Source organism: Conger conger, chromosome 15, assembly GCF_963514075.1.
Source record: "Conger conger chromosome 15, fConCon1.1, whole genome shotgun sequence".
NCBI lineage: Eukaryota > Metazoa > Chordata > Actinopteri > Anguilliformes > Congridae > Conger > Conger conger.
Window position 1 is genome coordinate 39,396,764 of NC_083774.1, and position 13,691 is coordinate 39,410,454.

The window sequence follows — 13,691 nt, forward strand, 5'->3', positions numbered from 1 at the left end:
ACCTTTTTTCCAACTTACCCAGACATAGACGAGATGACGCGTTGTGCGAACATGGAAACCGAGCCAGTGAACCGAGCCAGTGAATGCACAAAACTGACACAAAACTGACACAAAACTGACAATGAAAGTCAGAAAAGGGTGAGTCAGAAAAAGGTGTTGGGAAACACACCTTTACCTTTCAGGTGTGAGATCACAAATTATGTTCATAACTGAACATATTAATGGTGACGCCAACTGCAAGAACATTCCAAAAAAAGCTTGTCAAAGGGTTAATATTTATCCAAATGTGATGTCCCTATAAATGCTATGTATTAAAAAACTGGCATTCACAGGTGCAGGTAGAGTAAAATGAACAGCTCTGTCTTTGTGGAAGACAGAAGGAAGCGGGTGTTCACCACTCAGAGCACAGACTGACGTTGGGCTACTGAACCCATCATGCTGATCTGGGACCTGTCTTTATGCCCCAGAGTCTCCTTTAGCTCCATTTTCCTTCCATTTCCTCTTATTCTCTTCTGACAGAGCATGTCAAATGGGGAACTGCAAATGGGTTTCTGTGGCACAAAGTCTATGTACAGTATGTCTGAGACAGCAGCTTGCTTTGTTTTGGTTCTGGGTTTTTGGGTATAAACCCCTCACATTTTGGTGGCCCGGTAGTTTGTCACAGCAAATCAGTGGTTTGATACACATTTCTGGCTTTTAGCACTGTGTTTAACTGTGTGTATATACTGCGTGCGTGTGTAATAGTCCAAGGTAAAGCATAAGTAGTCCCTTCATACTAAAACTCCTACCTTCCTGTATTATGTATAAGGTTACACATGAAACATCAGACTTGCATCAAGTCAAACATCTAAAATATTTTAGAAAGCATTGTAAATATGAATATTTAAATACTGTAATATATTGGATTTTAAGTGATGTAAATCGAAGGTCAATATTTGTATTGACAATTAAAAGTCAATTTTATTGACAATGTGATTTCATGGATGCAGTTGGAAATATTCTCATATAGTCTGGAGTCAGACCATATTACAGAACCAACACAACATTGATTAGCCTCTTTTCATGTTTTAATTATAAAATACAATGTGCAGTCTAGTATACAGAACTTAACCTACAATTTGGTCTGCCTAATTCACCTTAATTAAGGTAAATCAGGTTGCACTACAAATTTCATTCCATACTGGCAAACAAGCAGACCTTTATCCCATATACTGTACACTCAGTGATCACTTTATTAGGCACACCTTTCCAGTACTGGGTAGGACCTCCCCTTTCCCTCAGAACAGCCAGAATTCTTGGTGGCACAGATTCAACAAGGTGCTGGAAACATTCTTTAGAGATCCTGGGCCATGTTGACATGATAGCATCTGGCAGTTGCCACAGATTTATTGGCCGCACATTCATGCCATGAATCTCCCATTGCAGCACATATTGGATTGAGATCTGGGGACTGTGGAGACCATGGGAAGCAACACGAGATGATGCGACTGTGGAGACCATGGGAAGCAACATGAGATGATGCGACGGTGGAGACCATGGGAAGCAACACGAGATGATGCGACTGTGGAGACCATGGGAAGCAACACGAGATGATGCGACTGTGGAGACCATGGGAAGCAACACGAGATGATGCGACTGTGGAGACCATGGGAAGCAACACGAGATGATGCGACTGTGGAGACCATGGGAAGCAACACGAGATGATGCGACTGTGGAGACCATGGGAAGCAACACGAGATGATGCGACTGTGGAGACCAGGGGAAGCAACACGAGATGATGCGACTGTGGAGACCATGGGAAGCAACACGAGATGATGCGACTGTGGAGACCATGGGAAGCAACACGAGATGATGCGACTGTGGAGACCATGGGAAGCAACACGAGATGATGCGACTGTGGAGACCATGGGAAGCAACACGAGATGATGCGACGGTGGAGACCATGGGAAGCAACACGAGATGATGCGACTGTGGAGACCATGGGAAGCAACACGAGATGATGCGACTGTGGAGACCATGGGAAGCAACACGAGATGATGCGACTGTGGAGACCAGGGGAAGCAACACGAGATGATGCGACTGTGGAGACCAGGGGAAGCAACACGAGATGATGCGACTGTGGAGACCATGGGAAGCAACACGAGATGATGCGTGCTTTGTGACATGGCACTGTCAGACTGCGGGACAGAAGAGCCAAAGGCAGACTCAGACTCAGCGATGACGTGAAGAAGGCAGGCTTTATGAAGAGGGAAGATCTAAAATTGAATTCAGGCAATGGTCGTAATCCAGGCAGACAGGTACATACAGAGTAAGCAGGAAAAACAGGCTGAGTTCAAAAACCAGGTTGACAGACCAAACAAGCGAAAGTACAAACACAAGATACAAAAACACAGGGAGACCAAAATCAAGCAGAGATTAAAAAACGGAGAATCCAAAAACCAAAGTACAGAAAAACAGCTGGGAAATCAGGTTGGAAAATACAGGCTAGAACCGGGATAGGGAACAGATAACAGGTAAGACGAACTAGCAAAGGAAATGAGCAATCAGGTGGGCTTAAATACAAAACTGATTAACAGACAAGAAGCAGGTGAGAGACATGAGAGAATGACAGGAAGGAGTAGGAGGCGGAAAAACTAGGTAAAGTGGAAAAGAATGAAAGGCAGAAAAGACTAAGAGAACTATGGAAAACAACATGGGACAAAAAAATGCAAAAAGCTAAGGAAATACGCAATACTGAAACTGGAACAATACAAAGCATAACAGAACAGACTACAGATGGTGAAGTGGGACACAAGACACGAACACCAGACAAGAAACAGAAAACGCTTGCAAAAAGTAGTTATCTACTTGAAAGTAGTTAAGTAGACTTCCAACGGTCAGACAGAGAGTTTGAGCAGCATGAATACCCAGAGAAGGAGGTGGTCGAGCACAGTTGTCTTGGTTTGCATTACAACAATGTATGAAAGTACAAGTAAATCAACACATTCTGATGATAACCCATCAGTTAAAGGGACCAAAAAAAAGATCAGAAGTAGGAAAACCGATGAGAAGGCTGTATGAGCGTAGTCAGGCCCAGTAGTAGTTGCACAGCCTTTCATTGCCCACATGCCATTTCTGTTCAGTCTTCAATATACTGTAGCAGTGGTTCAATATACTGTAGCAGTGGTTCAATATACTGTAGCAGTGGTTCAATATACTGTAGCAGTGGTTCCCAACACTATAGCAGTCATACGTGGAGGCCACCTGTGTATGCTGGTTTTTGTCCTGAACACAGTTGGAATCCCAAAACTGTAACAAGCTGTCAATTTTTCTTAATTATGTGCTATTGATGTTTCAAGGAATTATTTACCCACTTAAGACACGTTATGTCAGAAATATTGATGCATGAAGAGTAAAATATATTGCAAGCAATTGCATACATTTTTAACTGATCAAATTAAAGTGTGGTGAATCAATAGGTTCCTAACTGGTGAAATCGTGGACACCTGGCCACTAAAACTAACCACCTGGAGGATAATACAGAATTAAAAAGCAAACCAAATCATAATGTGCCAAACCTGCATTGTGTTGAATTTAAGGAAGAAATACGAAATTAGATGTGCCAGCAACCTATTAATTAGCCTCAATCTATCATTTGATAGAAAATGTTACCTCTTTTATGTAATTGTTTGCAATACAGTATTTAGTCTATCAATAAAATATTTTAGATCCAGATACAAAGCACTTTTCCCGCTAGGATATTTTGGAATTCTAAAACAGAATTTCCATTTTTAAATAATTGCTTAATTTAATCGTGTACTGACCAAGGTCTTTCACACCCTTCATAAACTCCGACACATTTTAATTCTACTCTATTTAGACCACTTTTAAACATATTATATTTTTGATGTGATGTCAGTGATGTCTTGGATTTGTATTACGCCCACATTCTTGATAGAATTGTTACAGTACTTAAAGGACTGTCATAGTTATATAGTCAATACCATAATTAGACAGTGTGGCAACACAAACCGAGAAAATGCTATTAGTGAAAATAAATGGTTGAACGGTCTGTATTGTCGCTACAGACTTCGGACATGGGACTCCAACTCCTCTGATTCCGATCCGTGTAACCTCTGGCTGAAACCTGAACAGATGTATTGCCCTATCAGGATCAGCGATTATGTTTTCTTTTCATTAATCAGAATCAGAGTCATCCAAGTAATTGTGCATTTAATTTAATTCATAATAAAATATTTAAATGCTGTCAAATTCTGTAATATTTTCAACCTAAAGCTATACAACACATCTGCGTGTTCCCGCTGTGATGTCACACACCAGCGAAGTCATTTTCTGGAGTGACTTCGGGTGCTTCCGTCAGCAGCGATCATTTCATCAATTTCTTAGCCGGAGTAACAACAATGTCAGTGTCATTTTATGAAAAGCCTCTATAATAACAACGATTGGTCTAATATCTGTGGGGCGAGTCATTATGTGGTGCTTACCCTTTAAATATTTATCTTGCTAGAAATATAAAAACATGTAACGGTTTAGGAACACAGACAGGAACTCGTTCGTCAGGCATTTGTTGAAGGGGAGTTCCTTTAATTGATACATCGACTTCCACGGTGCTGCTGTTATGGAAACCAAATGCCTGCAGCTGAAGATGTAGCTAGCATTAGCTAACAGACTAGAGTCCAATGTATTAGTGTTAGCTAGCTTGTTAGTTCTAAAGTAAATTGCGTGCTAATTCACAAAAAAACCATTTAATAATTTATCTTGGTTAAATGAAATTAGTTAAAATGAACGCCGATCGCTTCACGTTAACAGTTGATGAATACCTGGGTAACGTTGCATTTCCCCTCTATTCCTTTCTGGCAGGTTTGCAGGAATACAAGACGATGAAATATTTATTTCCTGTACACGTTAGTGTACAACAAGTGATGTCGGCAGTTCGCATGTAGGCAACTAGCTACATAATACGTTAGCTACAGCAAATACAGTGTAACTGTTACACGATTCCACTTACAGCAACCGTGTATATATTCCTGTGCACATGCTAGGGGAGATAGCTAACTACCAAGTTGATAAATACTAAACGTAGCTAGCTTGTTTCCTTGACTTGGAGCTGCATAGGTAGAGCTTGTCAGAGCGTGTTGCAGCTAAATAACCACTTTAAGTGGATGTATTCACATATTTCAAGCTAGCATACATAATATTTTTGCGCTAGCTTAGGTGATGCATACATGTATAGATATTAGCCAATACACATTTTCTGTCATATTACAGTAGCTTTTAACCATTTCTGCCAATGTTAGGCAAGTTAGTGGTTATAGTTAAGTAGGCCTATATATTTCTATGAACTTACATTGGCTACATAAGAACATATTTGTGATGACAACAACAATAACTCAGGCATCTAGCTGAAAAGTGTAAACCATATTCAATGTCTCTATCTGCATGAAAACTGTTACCGTTGTGTACTTGCCAGGCCAGGATGTGGGTTTAGATTCCAGAAATATGTGCTGAGACACAATTTTAACACAATGCAGGTTTGTTGCCAAGCTTTGTAGCTTCAGTGCCAGTTGTTCACACATTGTATTCATTCTATATCTCCTTCAGACGCAATGTGGTAAATCAGCCCTCATTGGGCATTACAGCTAACATGCCTTACACTTATACATCAGCATACACTGGAGTTCTCTGGGACCAGGGTTGGGGAACCACTGGATTACCAAATATTACTGTGCCTATACTGTTGGAAAGTTGAAGTCTTCCATAGTATTTGGTTCTAATCACCTGGATTTACTAATAAGCAGAATAATTCAGCTAGGATGGAGAACTATTGCAGTGAAATCAGTTGGCTGAGTTCATGGTTGGAGGAAGAAGACATAGCTACTTTCTGACTTCTTTCTACTTACTGTCACCTCTGACACTGAGCGACCACTTCTCAGGGAAAAGGCTGGATTGGAGTAATTAGATGCTGGGTGCAAGTTGAAGGCTTGACCAGTGTGTTTTCAGTTTTCACAGCATCAGATGGGGAACAGAAACTTGGCTGAACATAAAATAGCTATTTTTAAAATATTTATATCTTCGTCTCAATTGTTATGGAGATACCAGCGTTATGGATGTGACACTTCTGAAATGCACATTGTTTGACAATCTACTTCTCAATCACATTTTCTGAATATCATTTTTGACATTGAGAAAACCATCTGAAATGGTTTTTAAAGTTTTCAAGATTGGCGTCAAATAGCATTGATTTCAATGGTAATGGGACTAATATATAATAAATTTGTACGAATTTTGTTGGTAGCAATTTTTATCAGATTTCAATCCATTGTTTCAGACATAATACATTTAATTGGGACGTAAGTAAGTTTATTTTCATGCTCAGGTTGACATTACTGTGGAATTTCCCTGCTACAGTATTATATTTTGCTGTAGTATCATAGTTTGAGTATCATTGTTAGAATCATAAAACTGTTGGCATTGTGATTGTGAGATTATGGGCCAGTTTCACAGACACAGATTAAGCATAATCCTGGACTAAACTCAACTAGAATCCCCAATAAAAACTGAATTTAGTCTAGGACTAGGCTTAAGTCTGAGAAACCAGAACTATATATTTCTGAGAATCCTGAATGGAGCAGTTCATTACTGTACCCTCCCTATACATATAACTTGCATTCTATAGCCTGTGACATTTTATGCAACCTGATTTTTTACAGATGCTCTTCAATACCCTGTTTTCCATTTTAAAATGAAAAATTTGCTTTGTCCCCTAACCACCACTCCCATGAAGTGATATCAAAGGAGGCAATTTGAGTTCACTTACAGCTTACCTTTAAGATGGAAGATGATGTAAAACAATATGGCATTTTCTACAGCTATGATAAGGCAAGCTACAATATTTTTTGGAACTCACAGAATAGGAGTGGAGATGCTATTTTGTAGTCAAGAAATGACAATTGATCCTGTATTTGTAGTTTTCAGTGATTAGCCTACATGATACCAATTTGAGAGCTTAATTCCAGCAAGAAACAGGCCAAGTGTTCAAACCTTTATTTTCTGGTTCATGATTTGTGGTTTTGTTGATCCCTGCAGCCTTGCAGTATATGCTAATCATTACATAGCCTGAAGAGAAATACAGTGCCCCAGAATGTTTGGGACAAAGACCCATCATTTATTTATTTGCCTCTTTACTCCACAATTTGAGATTTATAAAAAAAAAAAAAAAAGAAAAAAGAAGGGGTTAAAGTGCACATTGTCAGATTTTAATAGGCGAAAGGGAATTTTCACCATGTAGAAATTACAGCAGTGTTTATACATAGTCCCCCCATTTCAGGGCATCAGAATGTTTGGGACACAGCAATGTTGTAAATGTAAATGAAAGGAGATATGTTTATTATTTTGTTGCATATCTTTTGCATGTCATGACTTCCTGATGTCTGTGACCTATCAACATCATCAGAGTCTGCATATCTTACTTTCAGGTTGTCCTACAAGCGCTACAAAAACTCTATGCATTTGAATGGATTTCTATGGGAATTGGGGGGTGGGACTAGATTCAGCTGTAACATACGCTGATAACACATTGGAACACATTTATTTTATTTGGATAATGACTTTTAAGTCATCAAGGGTCCAAGGTATCAAATAAGCCTCAAACCAAAATAGTAATTGTTTCTCCTGACAAATCTCAAAGGAGTTCAAGAGGCAAATAAATAAATGATTGGGTCTTTGTCCCGAAGATTATGGAGGGCACTGTAACTATGCAGCTAACAGCTCCTCTGTTAATATTTATTTGCTCCTAAATTTGGTACAAGCTTGGTGAGTCACAAAAAGGCTGTATTTATCTTTTTGTGCAACCACATAAAATAAACATATTTTAAGAAAAAGTGAATGTGATTTGCATCAAACTATTTTGCACTTTAACTGATTATCAATTTATGCCAACCACCCCACAGGTGCAGGAGGCAACTCCTGCAGGTGAGGTGGCAGCGATGAGATAAAAATACATACATTATTGTTGTGCAGGAGATGTTTGAAATGTTCTGAGATTTTTATTTTTACAAGCAGGAAGAAAATAATTCATGAAGTCTTTGCATTGATGTAGCTAAGGTTTCATATAAACTTATAAGTTACCCCCCCCCCCCCTTAAAATCTGGTTTCTGCCCAGTTTTCCTTCTGTTAATCTCTAAAGCCTTTGTTTCTGCAAAAAGGCTTTACTCTATAAAGCACTATAAAATACAATTGATTTGATTGATATGATTTGAACTGTACTTTATCATATTAATATTATGTTATATATTATTAATATTATATTACAGTAGGGTTGAACTCTACTTTAACTTGATGGTGGAACTCTTAACATACCAAATTACTGTATGGTGGAACTTGATACTTGATACCTAACAAAGTCTAACATAACAAATTACAGCATGGTGGAACTCTTAATATACCAAATTACTGTATGATGGAACTCTAACATACTGAATCACTGTATGATGGAACTCTAACATACTGAATTACTGTATGGTGGAACTCTTAACATACCAAATTACAGTATGGTGGAACTTGATACAGGTGCAGATGTGTATTTTGTTTCAGAATTTAACTTGCAGCCTTTCTGGTCTGAGGCCAGTCTTGTTGTTGGTTCTTGGTTGGTTTGCTAGTATGCTGGTTCGGCCTTACACATTGCAATGTACATATTTTTAAGCCCCCTAAATTTTTGGGTTTTTACATAGGTCAATGACACTCCACTGGAAAGATGACACATATTGCTCAGTAGGTCCGGCCCTTACCGAAAGTGACGTATCACTTTCAAAGCCGGTGTCCTTGCTTTCATTCTCCGGGATCTCAGGTTTGTTTGCCTGCCCCCTCTCTGCCCCAAAGGGAGTAGATTAAGTTCTCTTGCTGCTTTTCAAAACATGAAATCGTATGAAAGGCAGAGCCCCTACAGGCAGCTTATCGTCTGCCAAAGATTTCATATCAAATTCTTTTAAGGAAGCAGAGACCACAGAAGTTGTCAGGGGAACTCCAACGGAAAGGGCGGTAAAATCCATCTTAAAATGAAGCAATCTCCTAAAAATTTGAAAATGCTGTCAAACAAGAATCTGGCTTTTCCTGAAGAGATAATTTTTGCCATGTGAGGAATCGGGATCCATGTTATTAGAGCATATGAGGCTGGGGATGGAATGGGCATTCGAGACCAGGCGGCCTGCAATGGCCAACAACTGTGTCGTGTAATGCACAGAAGCTTCTGGAAATTCTCTCTGTTGTATATTTAGCATGGACAGCCTTTTCGCACAATCTGCCAAATGCACAGTTGGAGAGTATCAAATACTTTGCCCTTAAGCTAAGTGCGGAAGGATTTATTGAAACAGTAGCTTTGCTCGAACCCAATCCTTACCCATTGTAAGCGTATCTGCCTGTGATTGGTTTTCAAGCTTCCACATGACATAATGTTTTGACCCTTTTGAAAAATCTTCTTTGAAGGGCTTTATTATTTTTTTAAAGATTGCTCTAAACAGTTTGGTTGTTGTGGCTGTCTTTCACCTGTTATTCACTATGGATCTTCCTTTGGCCCTAGGGTGTTTATTAGTGTCAAACTGGCACTTCTGTACCCACCCTGTGAACTGCTGCTCTTTTTTGTTAATTCCTCACTCACAAAGGTGCCACAGCTCCTTTTTGCCAGTCTGTAACCATTTTCAGTGATGCAGAACACATACAAGTGCAGAACAATTGTCTCTAAACGCACCATTCACGTTTCCCTTTCATCTTGTCAAAGGTGTTGTTAGCTCTCCTACTTTACTCCGCAAACTCGAGATTGGGTCTGTATTTAGATGCCATAATCAAAGAGCTCTTTTGATTTTGGTGGTTAGACTGGAACGGCTTGTTTATTGGACAATGAAAGACTTAGAAAGCATTTGCCTTTATGGACTATCTTAATGTTCTTTTGTCAAGCCTCAAATTGTATTTTTTCACTAAAAGTACAGCCAGATTCTCATCGAGGATTTATTTTTGGGGTTTATACAAGCATGTGAAAATGTGCTTAATTAAATTTGGTGGGTACAGTCGATTTAATTGTTTCATGAAAAGAGACATTGAACATCATATTATGGTGCCTTATATCTGATAAAGCAACCTTATATCTGATAAAGCAGCCATATATTATCTGATAAATCTGCCTCATATCTGATAAACCAGTGATAAAAGTGGAGTGTAATCTGTTCCTAGCATTAAAGTAAACACATTTCCAAAGTACAAGTTAAATCAACTTTTCCTTTCGTGTTTGTCATTGCCAGGGCGTGTTGCAAATTGTCATTTCTTCACTCTGCTGAAAAATGTCTGTGAAGCAGACTGTGTACTGTAGTTACTGTGATTGTCTCCATTGAAACAATAATCGTGATCATGTGATCAAATTCACATCTTAGTAATGTGAATTATACTTGTTAACGGCCAGTAAAGATCAGATGATGATGGCTCCACCTTGGCAACTCTTAAAAAAAACAAAATAAAAAACCCTGAGTGACATATAATGATGTGAACAGTAATAATACACATACACTTTATATAGCACTTTTCAAAACAGTGTTACAAAGTGATTCACAACAAAATCAAACATAATAATACGTGGTGAATACAGTGTGTCACTGGTTAAAAGCATGTCAGATAAATAAGTCTTTAAAAGTGATTCAAAAGATGGCCCAGTCACCCTTAAAGAGTGCTCTTGCTGAGGATCTGAGGCTGTGGCCCATAAGGAGTGCTCTTGCTGAGGATCTGAGGCTGCAGTTCAGCCCATAAGGAGTGCTCTACCTGAGGATCTGAGGCTGTGGCCCATAAGGAGTGCTCTACCTGAGGATCTGAGGCTGTTCAGCCCATAAGGAGTGCTCTACCTGAGGATCTGAGGCTGTTCAGCCCATAAGGAGTGCTCTACCTGAGGATCTGAGGCTGTTCAGCCCATAAGGAGTGCTGTACCTGAGGATCTGAGGCTGTGGCCCATAAGGAGTGCTCTACCTGAGGATCTGAGGCTGTGGCCCATAAGGAGTGCTCTACCTGAGGATCTGAGGCTGTGGCCCATAAGGAGTGCTCTACCTGAGGATCTGAGGCTGTGGCCCATAAGGAGTGCTCTACCTGAGGATCTGAGGCTGTGGCCCATAAGGAGTGCTCTACCTGAGGATCTGAGGCTGTGGCCCATAAGGAGTGCTCTACCTGAGGATCTGAGGCTGTGGCCCATAAGGAGTGCTCTACCTGAGGATCTGAGGCTGCAGTTCAGCCCATAAGGAGTGCTCTACCTGAGGATCTGAGGCTGTTCAGCCCATAAGGAGTGCTCTACCTGAGGATCTGAGGCTGTGGCCCATAAGGAGTGCTCTACCTGAGGATCTGAGGCTGTGGCCCATAAGGAGTGCTGTACCTGAGGATCTGAGGCTGTGGCCCATAAGGAGTGCTCTACCTGAGGATCTGAGGCTGTGGCCCATAAGGAGTGCTCTACCTGAGGATCTGAGGCTGTGGCCCATAAGGAGTGCTCTACCTGAGGATCTGAGGCTGTGGCCCATAAGGAGTGCTCTACCTGAGGATCTGAGGCTGTGGCCCATAAGGAGTGCTCTACCTGAGGATCTGAGGCTGTAGTTCAGCCCATAAGGAGTGCTCTACCTGAGGATCTGAGGCTGTGGCCCATAAGGAGTGCTCTACCTGAGGATCTGAGGCTGTAGTTCAGCCCATAAGGAGTGCTGTACCTGAGGATCTGAGGCTGTGGCCCATAAGGAGTGCTCTACCTGAGGATCTGAGGCTGTGGCCCATAAGGAGTGCTGTACCTGAGGATCTGAGGCTGTGGCCCATAAGGAGTGCTCTACCTGAGGATCTGAGGCTGTGGCCCATAAGGAGTGCTCTACCTGAGGATCTGAGGCTGCAGTTCAGCCCATACGGATTAAAAGATCAGTGATGTAGTCTGGGCCAAGCCTTAGTAAAATCTTGAAATCAATTCTAAAGTTCAGTGGCAAACAGAGGCTAAAACTGGGGTGTTGGGGGTCATATGTTTTACTTATAAGAAGATGAGCAGAGGATATGCAAATATGTAATGAGTTACAGTAATCTAATCTTTTTCCCAGATTTTTCCCTTTTTCTTCCAATTTGGTAGCCAATTGTACCTCGTCTGATTCAATTGGAGGTAGTCGTATTAGATGTACCGCCCGTACCCCGTCCCTTATTATTATTATTTTAATTTTTTTACAGTCAAATGCATCAATCTGGTGCACTTTGGTATGAAAATTAAGAGGCTAGACATTCAAGACAATGAAGCCAGAGAATAGATAATTAACTGAGAGTATAATGTCTCTTCAAAATATATCATTGGCTTGTAGAAGTCGAGATGCAGCAGTCAAGTGTTCAAAAGAGACTACAGTATTGAAAGCCCGCTCTCAGCTCGTGAACGTATGGAAAGGGATGGTGCAAAGCGCATAGCGATCTATTATGTTTTTTATGAGTAAAAAAAATATTTTAGCTCCATTCTGAAACTGTTAAATTGACGGGCTGCCACAATTGAGTCAAAGAAAAACACTGGGATTGAGTTTTAATTCATGTTCACTTTTTAAATAGTGTGCAAACCCTTGTATTTATGTTTTTGGACACCAGTAATAATTTTGTGGTGGTGGCAAGTTTAGATAGAGGTGGCTGCTTCAGAGATCTCTATGCAGCAAAAACCCTGGTCTCTCTGCGGTGTTTTACCTCAGCTCACTGCAGAAGTCAGTTTTCAGTCCAAGCCAGAGAAAGTGTGGCCCCAGGGGATACAGGTGTATTTGTGTTTGTTTTTTCGTTTATAGACTGAAGATTTCCGTCTTTGTAAAACCAGTTTCCATTACATTGCTGTAAGCACTAAGTAATGTCAACAGACAGCTTTTTGCCCCAGTAAAGATATAATTCTGTTCTATGATCTGTTACTTACATTTGGTGGATTGCCAAAATTATGAACTGAAGTCCATGGGAATGTGAGACTGCATAAGCCATGGAGGCATTTATTGGTTCCAAAGGTGACTGAAGGTGCTGGTAATATTCTGTCTTTCATCTCACCTGTGTACTTCTCCCCAACAGCTGAGAAGAACGTGCTCTTTTACCTGGAGGATGCAATCAACCAGCTATTGGATCACAAGGAGGAGTATGTCCAGTTTGGAATTGTTCGATACTTTGCGGAGTAGTAAGTAAGCTTTTTCCATAATACGTCATGCTCAGATGTGATTAGCTGAACTCAACAGGTCCTGGTGAACTTGTTAAGAGCATTGATTACGATGTTTAATTAAAATGTTTTTGTTATTTCTGAAAGCCATTAATCAGGATTTCTCAGCCAAGTGGAGTCGTAGCCTCAAAACCTTTTCAACATCGGTTGTTGTTTTTCTTTGTTTGTTTGTTCTTCCTTCTTATTTGTCGAGACCTGCACCCACCCACATTATTTGATTCCAGGACAAGCTGAGCTTGAGTACCAACCAGATATCATCGACTAAATCATTTTCCATGCCCTCAAAGTGTTGCCTGTCCTGAGTAATTGGTTCCATATCTCACACTGATTGCGTAGCTTACACTAAAAGTGACTTGCCGTGCATTACACACCCATAAGCCAATGAAAGCGCACATATCCCCGTGGCTGCCATAATCTCCGTCCATGAGCTCGGTCATAATTCTGCCTCTTCACATTCTGTGCACAAGACTTTGCAGTG

The 13,691-nt window shown here is 40.4% G+C and overlaps 1 protein-coding gene across 1 annotated transcript in view; it reads left to right on the plus strand.

Annotated features, from left to right (window-relative positions):
* Nucleotides 1–4,612: 4,612 nt before the first annotated feature.
* Nucleotides 4,613–13,691, plus strand: part of cstpp1 (centriolar satellite-associated tubulin polyglutamylase complex regulator 1) — a 59,657-nt gene continuing 50,578 nt past the window's right edge. Inside the window, exons 1-2 of the mRNA XM_061222349.1 lie at nucleotides 4,613–4,824; nucleotides 13,072–13,174. Of these exons, the coding sequence (XP_061078333.1) occupies nucleotides 4,767–4,824; nucleotides 13,072–13,174 (161 nt within the window). The 5' untranslated portion in view covers nucleotides 4,613–4,766. The remainder of the gene's footprint in view (nucleotides 4,825–13,071; nucleotides 13,175–13,691) is intronic.